The 21,487-nt window shown below is 38.3% G+C and overlaps 1 protein-coding gene across 1 annotated transcript in view; it reads right to left on the minus strand.

Annotated features, from left to right (window-relative positions):
* The window catches only part of prkar2aa (protein kinase, cAMP-dependent, regulatory, type II, alpha A), a 46,473-nt gene extending 27,315 nt beyond the window's left edge, over positions 1-19,158 (minus strand). Inside the window, exons 1-2 of the mRNA XM_080898717.1 lie at positions 18,508-19,158; positions 17,427-17,698 (exon numbers count right to left, since the gene is read on the minus strand). Coding sequence (XP_080754843.1) covers positions 17,427-17,673 — 247 coding nt within the window. The 5' untranslated portion in view covers positions 17,674-17,698; positions 18,508-19,158. The remainder of the gene's footprint in view (positions 1-17,426; positions 17,699-18,507) is intronic.
* Between the last annotated feature and the right edge of the window lie 2,329 nt (positions 19,159-21,487).

Genomic DNA, 21,487 nt, shown 5'->3' on the forward strand with positions numbered 1-21,487 from the left:
TTACCTTAAAGTCTAACCCTAACTCAAGTTTAAAAAATGATACACATGCACAGGTCCTATTACAGGAGGGGGAAGACCATTATTTTGCCAGCATATCAAACATAGCTGAAGAAGTGTAATGATTGATTGCTTTTTCATCTCTAATTCCACAGTAGCAACTCCCAATTACTGAGAAATTTGTATAGTTTCATCCCTACAACTTGGCTCAACCTGCAAAAATGAAATGTTAGTATTATTGTTTTGATATTGTGGCTTTATGTCTCATAGAAAAAAACAACAACTGCATCTAAAATGTTCACAGCTGATCTATGAATACATCCAAAATATAAAAACACACATTCAATAATCTTTCAATAAATGCAAAAAAACAAATATAATAACTTAGTTGGTACTAGCCCTGAGAATAAACTACGACTTTACAGACATTTGTGATTTGGAGTATTCTATCTATTCCTCTCTCCCCCCTCACCTAAAGCATATTCCCTGCTCAGCAACAATTCCTGCCATCTGTTCCTCCTCTCTCCATCTTTTTTCATCCAGTCCTCTCAGCCTCTATGCTTATGCCTGTTCCTCTTACTTTCTCCGCCTCTCAAGGCCTGATTGATAAGAGCGTCAAGGGTCAGGGTCAGATGTGGAGCTTCCCCTCACGTGTTACCTCTCCTCCAGAGCTAGCCACCAAGGACTTCAGCAAGACTCTACTGGCACGATCTCACATAAACACACTCGCATGCATTTACAAACAGTAGCTTAAACAGGCATTTGGACCCACAGCAAGACAGAAAGAGCAATCCACACAGATACATAAAGCATAAGAAAGGTGTTCATATAGGCACACAAACAGGAGATGTAGACACATAACTGGCAAGCTCAAAAGCAGACTCAATAAAGCACATCATCAGCTCGAGAAGTACTGCACACTCCCTTGTACACTGAATACAAATCCACTCACTGGAGGGAAAAGTACAGAGGATTGGCAGACTGGTCTGAAGTGGGGGAAAAAAAAATTCTCTGCCATTACCCTGCATGTCCTCCTCCACAGATAACATTTACACATGTACCCCTATATATCACCAGTCGGCAACAATACATTTTTTAATGCAATTTTTAACAGCGATTTTTAATGAATACAGTTTTATTAAATTTAACTAAATGCATAGTAGGGAATAGGGGCAATATACCCTCAAAATTATATCACAATATTTCAAGAAGATTTCTGAATCTACAGAAAAAATACAGAACAACATTTCATCAAAGCTTGCAGCTTGCAGGCAGCATTATTTATAATATCCTTTTCTAATGAGCAACTGTCACAAATGACCCATTACATAATTTGAAGTGTGAAGCTATTGAAGCAAGGTGCCAGCACCAGGAGCATTACAGTGCAACAGTAGTGACACAGCAATATATCAAGCATAAAGATGTAAGCACTAAAGTAGCCTAGGTAGTATTTTCTCTGGAAATTTTAAGTAAAACTATAATATAGTTGTTTAACACTTTAGTTTAACAGCAACAGAAGTAAGAGTTAATCCTGTAAAATAAAACTGAAAAACATTTTCTAGCTGGTATGTTGTATATCTTGGGCCAAGATTTTTAACCACTTGCTTTAAAACCCTGCCTTTTTACCATGTGACCATCCACTGTTTGCTCTTCCTGTCATATGGTGTGCAGCTAGCAAGTGAGTCGTTTGTTTACTTTTGGGTCGCATATCACCAGCTTCTAGCATCTCCTCCTTTGTATCCTTGTACTCACTGGTATGTTTTTGAAGTGGTGAACCAAGTTTGCCGTTTCCATCTTGTTCCCTAGCAGGAACAATCTTCTTGCAGATTTCCCAAAGTACTACGCTTTGTTATAGGCTGTTAAGCTAGTTCTCTTTTTAGGTACTAAATCTTCATGGGAGGCCTTACAGGCAGCTTTGCTCACAGACATACCTAGTCTCGTCTCCTTAGTGCACACAACTACTAAGGTAAATGCATAATGTTGCTATAGCAATGATATCATGATATGACATTTTAATATCATGTAAACATTTATACTTTTATTATTGGGCAATATGACACGGCACAGCTCTAGTAGGGATACAATAGGTGGACATGGTGGGCGACTGGGTCGTCTCAGAGTCTTAGTCCCAGAGTAGTGAATGTTTGTCTTTTTTTCGGCAACAAGAGAGCTACAACAACTTATTCCTTTTAGACTGGTCTTGTTGACCAAATGTTTTTTTTTTTTCCACAACTCTAGGTGAACTAAGCAGCAAGTGTAAAAAACTGAAGAAAAAAAAAAGTGGTGACAAAATAGCTTTGCAGTAAAAATTAAATAATTTGATCTCAATTGTCTTATCAAGAACAGTATTCTCACTGTTTTCTGATAAATCAGTTCAGTGTGTGGTTTCTGAATGTGCCAACACATGTGGTTGCTTTACAGAGAGGAAGCAGATCGATAACAAACCTTGTGGCATCTTTTTGTGTCATACTGGGTTAAAATGTGTAGTGCAATGCAGGTATCAAGAACGCTGACATATCATGCCTGCTGGTTGCAGTGCGTCATACCAGAGTCAAATTATGAGTGTCAAGCAACCTGCCAATTACTGCATCTAGCAAATTGGGACCTTACCAAATAGACAGAGCACACTCTGAAAATGCTTAATATTTCAACAAAATGATAGTTAACACCAGTTAAGCCTCAGCCCAAATAACCAAAAACAACTTTTCAATATAACTCTTTTTAACAGTTGGAAGACTGTGCAAGAAATAGTTCTTTATGGATGCAGACTAATAACATAACCTGTTAATCAGGACAGCATAGAAATTTAGGAGATTTTAAGCAGCAATTCTTCAGGAGTTCGCGGGAGTAAAAAGACAATTGAGTGGCGAGATATGAGGTGCTACTGCAATGAGCCAAGCAGGATTTTGGCAAGTGCTGATATAGATTTTTGAGGAAAAATAGCTTTTATATCTCTATAAAGAGCAGTAAATCTACCAGCGCTACACTGAATGGTGCAAGAGCAATTTTACTCAGTAACTGGGCTATATCTTATACCCCATCTTAGGCAATTCGGCATAAAACAATAGCTTGTACAGTCACTGTGACATGCTGATGCAAAAACTAATGGTTGATGACATGTAATATAGAAAGTATGGATATAAAGGGACAAAGAAATTAAACTGGCACAGCCTATAGTTAGCTGTAATTTACCATGTGTTCTGGAATTTATGACTATGTAAAAATTTATTTTTGTTTTATTCATCTTATCCTCCACATTGTCTTTTCCTATACTTTTGATATGTACATACTACTTTTTTCCCCTTCCGTTTATGTTGGTCTTGGAGGATCTACCTTGCTTGTATCTTTACACTGCCCTTTCCTTCCTTGTCTACAGTACTGTGCCTGCAGTGACATTTGTTGTAAATGTTGCATCCTACTGTTCACCGATTCAGACTATTTCGATTCGTCCTTGCCAAAACAAACGTCTCAGCAGTTCTCAAAGCCTATACCTTCATCTTTTTTGTCATAATGCTTCCTCTTTTTGCTATTACACTTAGTTTAGTTACTGTTTCAGTCTGTGTTTCACACCATACGACTTTCTGCTCACTCCACATCCTGCCTATGATTTAACTCTTACCATCTCTCAACACAAAAAAAAGTCTCGTCCTCTCCCTCTTTCCCCTTGCCCCATATGTGACTCACTCATTTTCCCCAGTATCTAACTCCCTCTATCACACGCTCCCTAAGACTTAGGTCCTTAAAAGGAAGTAACCCTGTACTGCTTATAGCTGCATTGGTGTTAACCCTTTCCCATCACCACAGCCATCAGGTTTTCCAATGCCTCTAACGTCTTTAAGCTCAAATTGACTATTTTTCTTGTGTTTATTACTTCAATCTGTCACAAAATGTGATATTAAAGTAATATTGTCAAAACATTCTCACTAATACAATTTCCTGTATTACCCGTGTTTATGGGAACTTCTGGATAGTTTTTGACCACTAAAAATCAAATGCACTCCAAAGTGAACTTGTAGCAAATAACCAGAAAACCAAAAAAATGTGCCCTGCCACTTCCTAGTTAGACTCACACAGGGAGCAAAATGTTTTCTTTGTGTCAAGTAGAAGGTACATTCTGGCTTTTTAAAATGTGCTACTTTCCAAAGTCAACTTGTAGCTGGCTGTAATATAACAAACCTGTCATCCTTTGTTTTTGGTGAGAAAGATAACTCAAAGAGTCATCTATGGAGTGGAAAGCTAAACACATCCCTTAGGAGATGGTTTACTGTGTAACCCAAAAAGCACACAATTCACACAGAGAAAAAAAATAAATTGGCCGCACAGCTTACATGTGAGGTGGCTGAAAAGATCGACAACACAGCTAAAAATGTAATGTTTATTTTGATTACTCAGTTATCTGAAGTCTGACTTAAGTATATACTCCAAGTTATCACAAAAGTCTCACTAAAATTTCAAAGTTTGTAAGCAGCAGCAATGGCAGCACAGACACAGGCGTACGAAGGCTTTTGCAAATGATATTCAAGCACCACAAGAAAGTGCTTATTTAAGGTCTTTGGAAATCCCCCATGCCCCTGGTAGTGTTAATACTATGCAATTCCCAAGTATTTACACAGGGTAGCAGTTAGTGCAGCAAAAGAAGCACCACTCTTTTACAAACATCATGAGTGTGCTATCTTTTTCAATTATTGGACATCACATAGCATCAATGAAAACAAACAAACAAACAAACAAACAAACAAACAGGCACAGACAAACTATGCCACATGACACCAAGACTAATCAGCGTCAAGTGTCACTTTAATCCAGCAGGAGCTACTTGATGCAATCCTGACCATTCTGAGTAAACTAAGAGAGGTTACAGTTCACTGATGATTGTCTACTCAATAAAATACATATTACTGACTCATAACCTAGTAGTTATGACTTGATTATGGGAGTGACCAAGCTAAATGACTACACTGTAGTTTGTTTTCCCAGACTTCTTCTCTCAGGGGGGCAATACACTCTCTCTAATGACCAATATGCTGCCTACTCCCAAAAAGAAATTCTTAGAAACACCACATTCATGAAGACAGCTAATAGTTACTGGTGACCACTGATGACAGCTTTATGCTGATGTCAAAGCTGATGCACAGTACTTGTGCCAGTATCAAGGAATTTGTGTAATCTTGCACAAGAAAAAGGATGATAAAAGATGGTTAATATTACAAAAAACATGAATAGCTATAATGAATCATGTGCCATCTGGCCAATATCAATATTAGTACCAATATTACTCCTCACACCAGACAGTGGTATTACAGCCAATGACTGGTTACTGCTCAGGATGGTATTTTGTACTCTTATTTATGTACTCTCAGGACCCGAAGGATCTTGCACATTTGCAAATGTGAAAACGTGCATTCCCAGTGCACCAATGTTCATACATTGAATGGTAAAGGCTACTTTGGGGGTACAAAGCAGATCTATATAATATTAGGGAGTTGGTGTTGTTACTGTGGCTAACTGATGTAAGATTACTTGTACCCATGATAATGCTGCATGCATTTATTTTAATCTGCAGGATGACAAAGAATGTCATTAACGCCCAAGTTAAAAAAAAATAAAAATATATGACCTTCAACAGTACTGTGTGGTGGTACAACTATGAACTGCAGAACGGTCAGCCTGCACAGCCTAGAGCGTAACACATTCTGATCAAAGCACTGAAGTATAACATAAACAAAACCAATGTGGTTTCCCATTACATGACCATTTACAGTCACAAAAGTGGGTCAAAATTCCAAATTCTCAAGCTTATGTTTACAGTTAAATGTCAAATGGTAGTGAATTTAATTACCTAACTCATGGGTACCACTTGTTATGCCACTGAAACAGCCAAGCGTGTTTAACCTGGTCCTTCAGTCAAGTCAACAAATCCAACCCAGTACACATAATTAGTTTGTGTTACTATGGAAATGAAGGAAGTCTATAAGATTTAGAAAGATAAATTTACAACAAACAGCAAAAGCAAACAAGTGACAGGTTGCACTCATCCTCCTTTTGTTTTTAATTAATCACTCTTATTTTCTTTGATTCTCACTTGCAGCTTCAATTCTTACTGACTGCCAATGAACAGAGCAGCTACTCTTTTAAGAAGAAAAACAGTAATAGGGTTATACAAACCCACATTATCAGAAGTGCAACGCAAGGACAGGGATATGAAAGTCAGTCATATCAAGGCTATGCAAATATATTGCTACAGATACTTGTTATGGAAGTGAGGGCTGTGAACTACCTGTGACCTCCCAACTTTCTTTATCTGATTCACAATTATGTGAGACCGCTCCCTTTCACTGTCATGTCCAGCAGCAATTGGCTGAGAGTATTTTCAAGGACAGTGGTTTCTATGGTAACAATAGCTGCAACAGTTTAGAGCGCCATGTTAAAGGCAATCTACATGTCTTGAAGCGAACCATTTCATTTTTATTTTAAAGGTAGTTATTTAGACCCCCTATTGTCAGGTAAGTGGTGAAAACTACTGGTGGGTTTTGGGATTCACCATTTATCATTATCAACTGTTAGCAAATAAAACAAATTTCTTTCACCAAGTATAGTCCATTCACATGGTTTTGTTAAAAGCAACCTGCCATTTCCTCCTACAAGGTGGTTGTGTTTTCAATCATGTTTGTCTGTAAACTAAAAACATCCCAAAATTCTAGGTGCGGGGGAAAAAAAAAAACAACAAAAAACAAAACTGGCTTTGAAATTAATGCTTACCTTTAAAGTGGCGACACTGATCCATCATCATCAAATGAGAAACAAGGCAAACTGCTGGATTTTTTCCTTAATAGAATTTTTTTAAGCTAGAGAACAGAGTACATTTGTACATTTCGGTAGAAATACAGACAGTAGATCTGTAGGTCCAAGGTAAATGAGTAAAGAACCAGCGAGTGTTACAAGTTGCTACTGTTATAGCTGCTCAGCATAGCTGTTTATCTATCCACTTACATTAACTAATTATGGTAGTCTAAATCAATGAGCATCATATGTTAATGTTTAAACTTTTCTTTATGCAGCAAGTGAGAAACTCCAGTCTGCGTGTTTCTCTCTCAACAGGGCCACACATTATGCAATATGGAAGGTGGATCAGGAGGCCTGTTCTGCTGCCTAGCAGTGACGCCAAATAGTCGATAGACTATGGAGCAACTTGTCCAACCCTGAAGACCATTTTATTTCTTTTATTACTGTGCTAGTAAGTATTTTAATTCCAGATGTTGCATTCATAAATGATCTATAACAGGCTTACATCTTGTTTTAAAATGAACACTGGAAGTCCAGAAGGAATAGCTCTAGTATTGATGTAAACTACCACCATTCCCTACAACCCTTCCCTCCACACTAACCTAGTGTTGGTTGGTATGGAAGGAAGGATTTTTGGAAGGCCGAGGTTTGAGGAACATGAAGGACTCCAATTTGCTATAACCTATATACTTCAGGTTCATCTCTCCTTTTACAAATCAAAGGAGTTTAGAAATTTAAAAAAAAAATCCCCAATGACTTTTGCCTAACACAAAAAAAAAAATAAAAAAATAAAAAAATGGCTAGTTTCATATGTAACAAATTACACAAACAAGCATTAGTGCTTGTCTACATAAAGCTTTCTCCTTGTGCATTCAATAAAATCCCATGAAATATAAAGTTCCAGGATGCCCAGTCTGAATTTTGTTGTGATTGTTTTTATTTGAACAACAAATTTATACAAATACCTGCTGCCTAGTGGCTCCAATATTAAAATGTTATTTGATGAGTTAAAGAAAACAAAAACCCTGCAAGGTTAATTTTTACCTCCTCAGCAACACTTGATGGAGGCCACTGTGCCACTGATTATTTAGGTTGATTATAACAAATCTCCTTTAAGCAGTTATGCAACAAAATATTGTATTATAGAATACTTCTGAACAGTATTTACATCCTGTCAGCTAAAGAGGCTGAAAGAGCAGATAAAGTAAAACTTTAAAGATATTTGGCTGATATTAACCACAGCTTTCTCGCTCATTCAGTCTCCTCTTCTCATTCATGCTTTCCTTCTTTCTCAATACCTCGAACCCTTGTTAATTCTCTTTCTTACTGTGCCAAAGATGGTTCTGCTAAACCGCCCTAATAACCTCTCTCTCTAAGCCATGTCACCTAATGAGATTGGGCAAGTACATCAAGACAAACACACGCAGGCCAAGGGAGACAGGGGATCGTGAGAATGACACAGTAGGTTCCAGTGGAAACAGAACGGCAAGCTGACAGACCGATTGAGAGAACAAAGGAGCACATGACTGTTGACATAAAATCCAAATTCAAATGTTTAAAGAGTGTATATATCAATTTCAACATGATGATGTCATCTTTGTCCTATTTTTAATTAAAATATAGGATTTACATGATTTGCAAAATATGAATCATAAATTTCCTTTTACACAATGTCCTACTTATTTAAGAACCAAGGTTAAAATGATGTGTTCTGTCATGGCTAACACATAGGTAAACAACCTGCCAATGGCGGACATTAAATACTAAGTTACTATGATATCTTTTATTTTTTTTAATAAATGCACGTATTTTTGGTAGAAATTAAAAAAAATAAACTGATAACCGACCAGGTTTCAGGTTCGTCAGTTCATTCTTATCTCACATCGCTAGGTTGTGAAACAGAACTAAAACAACAACTGTTGGTCACAGGCTTATCTGAGTTTACTGCATTGAACAGGCAGCTGACTTCATACTAAATGAATTATTCAAAATGTGTATATACATACTCAGACAACCAAGTTTCCCTTCAGCATTCACCTTTGAACCTTATGTGAACACAATTTTTCCTCTACACCAGGGGTGTCAATCATAAGGCCCAGTGGCCAGAATCAGCCTGGTAAAAACTCTAATCCGGCCCACTGGAAAGCTTAGGGAAATGGCTATTCATACTTCAAAAGTAATTTTGTAAGAGATAAAGAATTAAATGACGGAAAAATTCCTTTTTTTATCACCATCCACTATAGGAATTTCTGTTCAAAACTTTTCAATTTTGTAATTACAGGAGTCTGGGCTACCAGGATTTTCTTTCTGTAATTGTACATATTTAATTTGTGCTGACAGCTTTCTTCCATTTGCTGCATCAGCATTTCTTTATCATGTAGAAAATCTGAGATGTACTTTTGCACTTTTTTCTGATCTTAAGATATCTCAAGGATTAAATATGTAGTTAAACTTCCATCCATTGTCAGGAAGGGGGACTTGCACTGATGCAGCCCACTTAAAACTGAAGTGATGTAAAATGAGTTTGACAATCCTGCTCTGTACTATATGCGCTATAATTTCCATTTATAGATGTTTTCTATATGAATATATGAGAGCAGCATGAGCTAAGAGAGAATAATCAACAATGGCTGCTCCATGAAAAGGAAAAGCACTTGTTCACACAGGAAGCATGTTTGCAGACAATTCAATAGTGGCTAAGAGTGCTCAAAAATGACAAAACAATATAAGACATATGGATCTGATACATTTCTGTGACGATACATCTTTGGTATAAATCAGGAATCAGAGTGCCATGAAAATGTGTGAAAAAAAGCAAAAAAAAAAAAAAGCATTGGTTTACTTCTTAGTAAGGACCGGGATTCCCAAATTCCAGCCTGGAGCTATGGCCCTCTGAGACAAATGTGGCGCCAGTAACAACCCTAAACGCTGGAGGAATGAGTCCCACATCCTTTAGTTGTATTTGTTTCTTTTTATAATTTCAATTCAGGTCTTTGTCATCCTCCTTAACTTTGTTGCTATCCCATGCCCTCATCTGTTCACTCCCCTCTGTAGTTCCCCCGCTTTTCTCCCAGGAGAAACATCAATAAATGAGCATGTTTCTGATACCTAGAATATTGGTTTAGTGTTAGTTTTATTGCCTTTATTTGGCCAGTGAATTGAAACTAAAACTCTTGCTTTGTGGATTGTCCAAATTGGGGGAAAAAACAACTGGTTAAAATATTTTCTACAAAAAACATTGATGCTTCTCAGCTCTTTTACTTCCTGCTCTCTTTCTTCTTACTTTAATTTGCACATCTTCATATACAGTGCGTATAGTAGGATAAATACAGCATGTTTTGTTAGAACACTGGGGTAAGCTAAATAACTTTGAGCCTTTAACTTTTTCAAAAAAAAGACTATAGTTTTATTTTTCAAGAAAGAGTGAAACCAAATCAAACTAAAGTACAGACCTGATCATTTCCACTGATGGGAAGTCTGGCTTATACCACATTATCTATTGCATATGACAATCAAAGGTGAGACATAACACATAATGAACTGAATTCACAAAACATCACAACTTCTTCTAATGCACCAAAGAGATCAACATGATGACATGACAGTAGTCTGCACTGGTCAACCTGACCCTTTTGCACGACTGGGACAGAGACAGTCTCCTGAGAGGGTTCCAGCCTGGATTTAATGTACACCAAGAAGGCTGGCATCATACTCAGATCTGTTGTCCAGAAATATGTAATCTAGATGCCTCTGATGGCGGTAATAAATCTACATATATGTGTCACTGAAGGCTTTAACTGGACTGGCGAGGCAGGGTTCAGACAGCATTATGATTCACAAGAATAGTGTGCTAGAGACACGGGATGCATATTAACTTCAAACAGGAGCAGCAGAAGATAAAATGCAATCTCTCTCTTTAAGCCAGTCATCCCTCACCACTTCCTTATTTTGTTGCAGGGACTAAGATGGCTAGAGGATAGAGAACAAGGAAGTACAAAGGTTCAAATGATGTCTACTAGCAAATACATGCAAGCCAAGTTGTCTCATAGCCTGCTGTACCAATAACCGATGACAATCCCTTAAATGGACAACGGAGATTAGGACAGCTACATTAAATGTCTCCTGAAATCTAATTTCCACATAAAGTGTTTGAGACTTGAAGAGTGACTAAAGAACTGACACTATAGCCATCTCAAACTATTTTAGTGTATTGTTATTTTAAAAAGATATAGATCGAGAAAATGATGTAAAGACAAATACTTCAAAAAGTCAGAAATATACAGAAATATACAAACAGGACAATAGAATTAAGAAAATTTGTTGGTTTCCATATACATTTTTTTTAATTCAAAGAGATGTGAAGAAACAGGGTGAAGAAAGGTAGAGAGATAAGGCTACAAAGACATTCAAACAAAGAGACACCAAGATTAAAAAAAATTTTAAAAAGCTGATAACGAAGTTTAAGCAGATTTAAAAAAAACAAAAAAAAAACAAAACACCACACACACAATCTGAAGAAATCAAAGGAATAACACAACAAAGAGACAAATTTAGAGTTCTACAGTCTGATCAACAGGCAGACAAAAATTACATACATACATACATACATACATGCATACTACTCCCCTGGTGCTAAAAAGGAAAAGAAAACGCAGAGTGCACGAAAGAGATTATGACCTTAGCCATGTTTAAAGACTCCACCCCCCATTAGACTGGCATGCTTTAACCACGAATCATTTAGCAGCAGTACAAAGTTATTTAGCATAAGCAAAACAATTACATTACTAGTTAATTTATAATATATGATACAATACTGAAAAAAAATTTCTTACCGGTAAATGCTTTTTCTCAGCTTTACATACATAAACTTGTTATTGACATCAGCACAAAAAGTGGGCTTAAAAATTAGGTGCTTAAAGACGTATTTGACCATAAACGTGGTTCAAATTCCAGTATCGTGAATTTGGAACATCACATCTTCTGCTATGTACTCTACACGGTATTTAAAATAGATGGATAATGATCTCTGGTATTAATGATTAGTCAATCCAGGCAATTTTTAGCTTATTTTCCAATTAATGCAGAAAATGAATATCATTATTAAATGTATTGTAATTGTGTCTGCTGACGCACAACTTTGCCACTACTCCTCAATTTCTTGATTAAAGTGGTGTCACTGTCACACTGAAACTGCTGTGTGTAGGAAGGGCATGGAGAAGAGCAAAGGTGAGACAGACCCAGACAGATTTTATGACTTAATAATTGGTAATATCACGTATTGTCACCAACTGGGATAGGCAAAATTTTTCATAGTTGTATCTGAAGACTTTTCAGCTAGTACAGCCTACTCCTTCTTCTTCTTAATGCCATAAGTGTGGTATTACTCCCCTCTGAATATCCTATTACCAGCACTCCATTATCTTACAGCTGGTTCAGTTTATGTGTTTGGGCTACCGAGTTTAGATTCAGTCAGGTTCAGTCTATGGAGGTAGCCAATCCTACGAGGGTCACACAAACACCATGCTGGTAATTTGATAATTACTCGCCCTGAACATGAACAAAAACCCTGTTTTCATCTGGACAGAAGGCTAAAAAAAAGGCATTTTCAAAACTTGTCTTTTTTGCATATGATAAAAATAAGACAAGAGTAAAGACAGCAACTGCATTAGTGAACTATCAGCCAGGCAGAGTAGTATGAGCCGTCTGGGGGCTTTTCCACTTAACACCATCAGACTGCCAGTCCAACTGGTCTCCATAGTAGGCTGGATGAGATTTGCCTGCAGGCTAAAAGCACCCTGGACATACACTGCTGTCTACTAATCAGGTCACCTGTTGCACAACACTAAACTGAGACTAGTCACAAGCACGCAAACCTACAGATATAAAATTGTGCACACTTACAGTGACAAAAGTCATTTGAGTGTACATGTACTCCCTCTTCCACTAATCACTGTTACCACTGTGCACAGACACAAAGCTCCTAGACGAAAATGAAAACTGACATCTCAGCTCGTCTTACTGAACCAATTATTAGTGTCTTTAGAGACAAAGCAGTCTGTACTTTCATCCCAAATAAGTGAAACTAAAGCACAAAGCAATATTAAGGGGGGAAAATGGTCCAGTAGCAAATGTATGAATTAGAGAGGGATAGAAAAAAATGAAAACAGTAGCAGGATCACAATTTACATCAAAGAAAACTATAGGAGTCTCTCTGTTTTCTCTTTTAGAAGCAGTTTGTTCTGACAATCATGTTATGAGTTAATTTTATCTACTAAAAAAAAAAAAAAAGCCAAATCAAACTGCTTAAGAGACATAGGAAAAATATGGAGGGAAAAAAAGAGGGCCATAGAGGGAGAAAGGGAGCAAAGGAAGAGACTGGGGGGAGCAGGGTGTAAACAACACTGAGGTGGTGGTGACAGAGCAAGGGTGGAGACAGAAAGAGGTCACAGGCAGAATTTCATCACATTGTGTGCGGCCATACTCCGAGCTAAATTACGCAGAGCCTTTGACACAAACCAAACATGCAAGAAACACATTTTATCTATTCCACACAGAAACAAACTGTGGTCTGCATTGACAAACACATCCACACATTTGTCAGCTCATATGCCAAACTTGGACTGATAAATTTTGAGCTCTGATGAAGCTTTCGGATTTGGCCAGATGATGAATTCTGGGACTGGGGGACTCTTGTGGCCATGCAAAACTAGAACACAACCACATCTTCAATGCAAATCTACAAGTGCATGACAGTGTTTTTCTATCATGTTGGACAGATATGACAGAAACTAAAACACTTGACACTTGCAACACAAACTCAAAAAAATTTTTTTTTTCAATTACTGGTGTTTCAACCATAGAGCTTTAATGTTTCCTGTACATTTTCTTTGGTAGAAGAACTTAAATACATAAATTTCTAACAGTATTTACTCTTAACAGGGCAAACACACTAACTCAAAACATTTACTCTAGGTTTAATCACATCAAAACAAACCTGATGACACACTGTCACGTTTAATTTGCACCTAAGTAAAACAGCAAATGAGTTTGAGATCTGGAAACCTTTTATTGCACTTTATTAAATTTTTGTAAGGCCCTCAATCCTGTTATTTAATGCGTTTCATTTTGATGACATTTAAAGGCTGGTGGACACCCTTCTTAGAAAGATGTCTATGTATCATTAAAAAAAAAATCTAACAGACCTTATCTCTTAATCTAATGGTGTGTTTAACAGCAACAGAAGATTTGCAGTCCGAAATGGATACCAACCATCTGGGAAAATTTGCACTTACTGTTGCAAGAGAGCTGCTGCGATGAAAAGGAAACACTGATGACGTTATGACTCCTCTCAAGATATCTGTTTTCAAAATACCAGTGCTTATAAATAATCAAAACAACACACGAAGGTAGAATTTTGAAAATATGGACCGATGCTTTTAAGGAAGGAAAAAAACTTTAAAGTGTTACAGTTAAATCATTACTAGACAAACTGGCTAAGACCTATTAATCTATGGAAAATCTGCACTCTGAAGAGAAAAATCTAAGCTAGCATTCTGTTATGAATCCATGCAGCACAACCATCTAGCTACAAAGCATTTCTACAAAGTTTTGTGCAGCTTAGAATAATTACATAAACCCATTCTCTTCTCCTCCCTCAATTATTTTTTTAATACAGCCTCTGCTTTATCCCTGCTGTCTTTCTTATAAAAACACTTTTAATTAGTTTCTATTATCATCTCTAGGAGTCATCTGTCCCTCCATCCATCTTTGACTAAAAAGCCCTGCTCGTTTCAGTCAGAGGCATCCATTCATCCCCTCCTGTTTCTCTTAGTGAACAAGCACTGCTAAACTGACAGTAGAGGAGGCAAGGAGAGGAAAACCACATATACAAATTAGAAAGATGCCCTTGTGTTGCACCCTTTTTCTCATTATCACTGTATTTCTGAAAATTGAGTAAAATGGACGCATTTGTTCTGGATTCAGCTACTAACCATTAAAGGTAAGTATGATGCAATCCTAATATTCACAGAAGTGAAGTTTACTCCTGCCAAATACAAATCTTAAATTCACTACCAGAAACCCAGTTTGGTGTCCATGTCACCCATTCAGCAAAAAGAAAGAAGATTATAAAATTGTCAATAAATGACTTCTTAAAAGCTCAGCCTCAATATAAAAAGGGTTACTTAAAAACCTGAATATCACCAAAATATGATGGATGTATAACTAAATCCTCTATTGTTAACCAGCTTAGACCTGTGTGGTGAGCCCTAAGTGGATTCAGGCAGCAGGAGTTACAGAAACAAGACAAGTAAATTACCACAAGACGTCCTGTTTTTAGGGATACGGTGTACCATCCATGGAAATACACAAGCAGCTATCTAGTTCATTTACATGTTAGGCCTTTAGCCAACACACAATGATTTCCTTCAGAGCAAAAGAAAGGTTAAGAGCACACTGGTGAGTCATCGTAAATGTAAGTAGCCTATTAAAACAATAGAATTAACGTCTAAAGAATATCCAGATACCACAGATTCATGAAAAAAAAATCAACCAAAACAACACAACTGGAAAAGCACCTTGAACTTCTTTCAATTTTTTCTTGAATTCAGGGCCAGCTAAACAATATTTATATTAGACTGCACAGCTCAATACTATTTCAGCTCAATACTAATTTCACAACAGCCATACTTTATAAAGAGGATAGCAACTCAAAATACCTTACCTGCCAACTCAGCAGTAATACAGTTTAATCACTTGTGCTCTAAATGTGAGAAAAATTACTCCTAGTCTTGAGCAGAAGGCATGCAAGAGAGGACATGCAGCAAGTACCAAATTCAATAAAATGCCCCAAATAACCAATCATAATTCAAGTAAGTAGAAGTATGACATTTGTATTTTACCAGCATAGTTTGCAGACTGTGCTGATAGTTATGCAGAATGTCCCATTTATAGCTAACAGAACCAGGTTTGTATTTCTCACCTAAAAAAATAAGTAATGACGTTCTTGGTTTGTGGATTAAAAATGCTAATTTGGTGTCTTCAGTACTCAAGCAACTGTCTTAGAGCACGTGCTAGTGAACTAACTGAATTAGATCACTCTTTATACCTATAGGCTGCAGCAGTGGTCAGGCAAGAGCACATGATACCTTTCATTATGCAGGCCTGTGTTATTACCATGAGAAATAATGTTAATGTTCCCTGGGGGAAGTATACACAAGCCTACTGGATAATCTAATGTCATGGAAGTCATGTGTGTGAACTCCAGAATCCAGATTTCTCCCTGGAGCACAACTGTTGCAGCTCCCTTTCCTTTATTATCCCCTAGAATGAGGTGTGATTGCTAATCACAGTGTACTTGGACACATTTTTTTATGTCGTCACCAGGCTGGAATTTGAACGGTTGTGAAAGAATGCCATAACACAACTGCTTACTTTCACAAGTATGCAAAAGGACTCACTGAAACTCAAATACATCTGGCGCGTGTACACCAAAGCGTACGCACGCACACACACACACACACAACTCTCTCAGCTGAAGTCACAGCTGTTTTACAGCGGGCAGAACCCATTTTGTATTAGCAGAAAAAGAAAACATAATCCCTGTTCACAATGAGCCAGCTTGTACCAAGCTACAAGGCTGGCCAACATTGCTTTCAGGAGAGATTAAAACTGTATATTTAAAACTGTATATTTGGCATAATTGTTAAACCACAAAACTAGAATAGAAGCTCAAAAAAAAAGGAATACTAACAACAGGCCCAAAAAGAATAGATCTCATGAAGCCCAAAATTCACTTTAGTGCTCCGGTACCTGCTGGTGATTTGACAAAAGCTGTGCAGCCAGCTAGGTTGCAGCATTTGGGTTCCAATTACTATTTACAAACAAAAAAGGGGCTTCAGTTTTTATCTCCACATAGTTTCACATATATACATGATAGTTTACAGATGATGCCAGTGAACATACTGGTGTGATCTAGGTCACATTGCTCTCAGGAGCACAGAGGACAGCTGAGTTTGGGAGCAGCTTATATCTTATGCCAGTGTGCCAAACACAAGGGATTGATGCAAAAGAGGCCCAGTATCACTATTGAGGTACAATTTAGAGTTATATATACACACACATTCACTGCTCTGGGAAAACATCATGCCGATTTTGTTATTACAACATTATATGTCGTTACAGGACAGCTTTACCTTGTTACCTTTCGCATCTTGGGCTACTTCAGTTTTCTGGAAGTATAAATTTAATTTAAGAATATGTTAAAGAGCACATTGAATCTACATTTAACAAAGACGGCTCTTTCAGATCCTTAGACATGTAAATAATAAATTATTTCTGATCCTGAAAGTCAGATGATGAGAATGTAGTAGACCCAGATTAGATCATGTCTGCTTTGCCAAGCTGTCTGCTCAGTGGGATTTTCTGAGAGCAAGTGCATGTATGAAAATATGGCAGACGTAACACGCTAAAGAATCTCCCAAGAAGACGGATAAATTCTGACCATATCAGTGACAAGTCTTTGGGCCTCACCTTCACTTGCTCTTTCCCTAACAAAATCAAACAATCACTCATTGTGTCCCATTTCACTCACACAAGCACCTGCACCACAACAGCTGACAATCTCAACAACAAAAAGATCAACCTACGTTCAAAGTCGGAGTCATCATCTTCATCATCCTCTCCATTGGACTCTGTTTGCATCGGCTCCCCGTCAAACATCACTCCTTTTCCCGTCTTGCCACCTGTGCTGGCCCCATCCTGACTTCTGGTGTCCCGCAAACGGGTAAAGTATTGTACGGCAAAATCCACCAGGTCTGACGGCCTTTGTCGGAGCACCTCCACAGTGTAGCCCTGCAGCAGTTCTGTCAACCCAACCGGTATCTCAATACTCATGGCTGTGTGTGGCTTGATGTACTATCTAAAAGAGAAGAGAATATTTGTCACAACTGATCTTGGTACAGAATCATAATTGTGTTTAAGTGCAGGGCTGTGCTGTTGCCTATTTGCTGATTTACACAGCTGTGGCTTACTATAGACTACTATAAACGTGTGCATGACTTGTGAATGCTAAGTGACTGATGAAACCTATACAAATGAGAAAACTGATTAACTGAGTAGTTTGACAGCTACAGTCATTTATAACCAAGATAGTGTAATGTCATGTGAACTCTGCATGACATTGACAAGTTTATCTTTGGTTCAGCTCAGGAACACACAGTTCCCACAGCTGCACGTAATAGATATGAGCCTTGTGTTTTGTAAAGGGGCGATAAAAGCTGGGTTTCACTACTATTCAGGTTTGGTGTCGTCAGAAGCTGAGCTGTCAATCTGAGTGGGTAGCCGGCAGGAATTAGCTAGCAAAGCGGCTAAAAAGCTCCCACTCATGACAACTAGCTGGTACACGGTGCTGTTCAAGCCACACATCCAACTTGTCTAAACTCCTCTATTTAACTGAGCCTTAGTTAAGACGGAACGAGTGAAGAAAGCGTAGTCGAGATGTGTTTCAAGCACATTTTCCCTTTCGAACCATTCAATTAGCTGTCGTGCTAGCTACTAAGCCACCTTCAAGGAAGCCTGTGCAGCTAGCTAACATTTGTAGTATGGCGTACTGGTTGTAGGTGCTAAGCCGCAGAAGAGTAGAAGACTTGATAGCCGCAAGCAGTGCAAGTTGTACAGGTTAAGCCATTTGTCAAGCTAACTTACTGCTGCGAAGTATGAGTCACTTACGTGCGATTCAGTCTCACCGGCTAAACTAGCCAGTCCCCTCCTTCCTGGTGTCTTCCTTGTTCGCTCTTATTTCGCGTCTTCTTTTAGCCAGTCTCTCTGCCAGTGTATGATCCGTATCCCTCCACAGAACACACTTGTCGAACGTAAAGCCAGCAATTTTACGTTACCGTCTCCTAACCTATCTAACCTTTGTGGGGGGTATTTCCCGTGCAAACCAACTGTATAGGGATGCTGGCTATTAAGTTGATAGGAGGGGAGTTTAAAAAAAAAAAGGAAAAGAAAGAAAAAAAAACACTCGACTTCACCGTCGCAGCCAACAGCGTCCACGCACTTTGTGAGGGAGGGACTTGCTGTGGCAATAAGGCAAGAGCTAGCTAGCTAGCAGGCTAACTGGCTGAATTGCTAACTAGCAATTGCTTGTTTTCTTTTGGGAACTGTCGCCACTCTCCGCAAGACACCAAGTCAGCTGCTGCAGCCAGGTGACAGAGCCTAACCTAGTTGTTCGCAACGTTATGCCACGCCGCCGTTAATTACAACGCAAAGTACCCGCGAAAATACTGTTTAAAACGTTACTGTAGTAGCAGCACTGCTAATGACAGCACGAGAACCCAGCAAAATTAAACGAAACACGTTTCCTCCCTCCCGGCGAGGCAATCCACGGCTCTACACGCACGAATGAACCACTGGCTCCGGAAAGCATGAGGAGGCGTGGTTACACAGTGAGCAGAGAGCGTTTGACGTAGAGTGACAGAAAACAGGGCCAATTAAAATAAAAAATTCCAATACCACAGCCAATTACATACAGCTCTTGGATTAGACGCGGTAGAGAAGGCAGAACCATATTTGTACAGTCACAAGAGGACCACACCTACAGAAGTGGCCTTGACAATTTGGTAAAGATGTGTGTGTGTGTAATAATTTAAACATTCTTTATATATGTAGACGCTGCTGAATGTGAATATCTGCCTTTGTCCAGCTGCCAATGAGGTGTCTCTGAGAATTATCATTATAGTTATGAGGACAATGGTCAATTTTGTTTCACTGTAACCCAAGTAACACACATTTTCCTGACAAATTAATTGCTGAAATGGGATGATATCAAATAGTAAACTGTATAAAAAGCTGCAACAAAAAACCTTTCTTGAACGGCCTTAACCTCGTTGGTGTTCACATGCTCTCATCACTTTCTAATTTTCGTCCTTAACCTGGTATCTTTTATCCTTTCCTTCTTTCCAGACTCTCTGGGCTTTCATAGATATGTTCAGATTAGGCAACAGTCTCTGCTATCACCCTCTGAGCCAATACATCAAATCTTCATGTAACCTTCTGAATATCATCTCCTTAAATGCACCAGTCTATATTTACTTCTATTTTCATACACAGAGCTCTACTGAATTAGGGTACTACTGAAGGTTGCTGTTTCCCTTTTCATATTCCTGCCTTTGTTTACTTTGTTTTACTGCAGATCTTCGGGAGTCCACCCCCTGCAGAAATTAACCTGTCATGGTGCAGTGGGGTCACTGAGGGTGGATCTGAAGTATTCTGAGAGTATTGCTCAGGACCATTACAGCCCATGTCGCATCTCTTCTTCCATTTCTATTTCTCAGCTGTCACCAAGGTAAATCCGTTGCCATGGCCACAACGAGCCCGGATTTAATTCCTTGAACCGATTTCTGATTGGCTCAGGTCTTTGTTTCCAACAAACGGGAAAGTCTACCTCCAGGCTCCCCCTGCTGGAAGAATGAACTCCATAAAACAAGTAAAACGTTTATATATAAAAAATATACCTCCACATTGTCATTGAACAGGTTAGATTGTGGAAAACGATACACTGTGGAAATTAGTTATTGTTAACCCAACTTCCCTATCCCTTATCCTGAGAACTCACCTATGTATAATTTGTATATATAAAATGGCCCAGGGTTAGATTGTGTATTTCCTTACTCTCATTCCCCTTATTGTATCTGTAATATGCAACTGAATTTCCCGGAGGAACCTACCCGAGGGATTAATAAAGTTTCATCTATCTATCTATCTATCTATCTATCTATCTATCTATCTATCTATCTCTTATCATGGTGGTATAATATACAGATTTAGAGTGTGGATTCTGGCCATGGTTTTCCTGGAAGTATCATCCTTTGAGAGTTACTGCTAATGTGGTCCTGACAAACTCTAAAAATGTCTCAAGGAGAGCTACTAACCTATTTACTGGGTAAAGAGGAGGAGGAAAAGCAGAGAAAACAGGGAACCAGAAGAAAATTGGACAGCTTTTGTATTTTTCCTTTCCAAACACTTGAGTCTTGGACTTCAGACATACAGCAACTTTGATGGATGAGGAGGAGAGAAGAGTGATGATAGGTCCCATCTGATTTGCTTCCATTGATGTGCTTTGCGTGGCTTATTATGCTTCTAGCAAACTTTGTGTCACCTGTGCATTAAGACAAATAAACTCGAAGAATGTTAAATGACTCTACGGCTGTACTTTACATGGCAAAAATCTTTGAGCAGAAAAAAAATGGTAAAGGAGGAAAGCCAAAACAATTATACATAAGTGATGTTTTCATGTTGCCACTCTAAGAATACAGTTAAATTTATTAAACAAGGTGTTGTGTTTTGTTACCAAAAGGACACTCAAGAAAGGGCTCAAAGATTTTAATGTGAACATTGCCAGCAGAAAAACTCAGAATGATGCAGAATGAAATTCAAAAATATTTCTATCAAGTTTAGTCTCTTCCATTGGATAAATCTGCAATGATCTGCCTGCAGATTGTTCATTCACAAGTCTGAGTATCAAACCAGATCAGAAAGGAGATTTCTAAAGTAGTTAAGACAGACTAACAAATCAAACCTCCCCCAGACTGATTAATCTGAAGCTCCAAACAAAATCCATGTCCAGATGTCTAAAAAACTTGACTCCCAGGGTTGATGCTGAAACACTCCCCAGACTCTGCTCTCCAAATGTTCACTCCACCTGCTG

Source organism: Rhamphochromis sp. 'chilingali', assembly GCF_963969265.1.
Source record: "Rhamphochromis sp. 'chilingali' genome assembly, chromosome: 12".
In the NCBI taxonomy this organism is placed as follows: Eukaryota; Metazoa; Chordata; class Actinopteri; order Cichliformes; family Cichlidae; genus Rhamphochromis; species Rhamphochromis sp. 'chilingali'.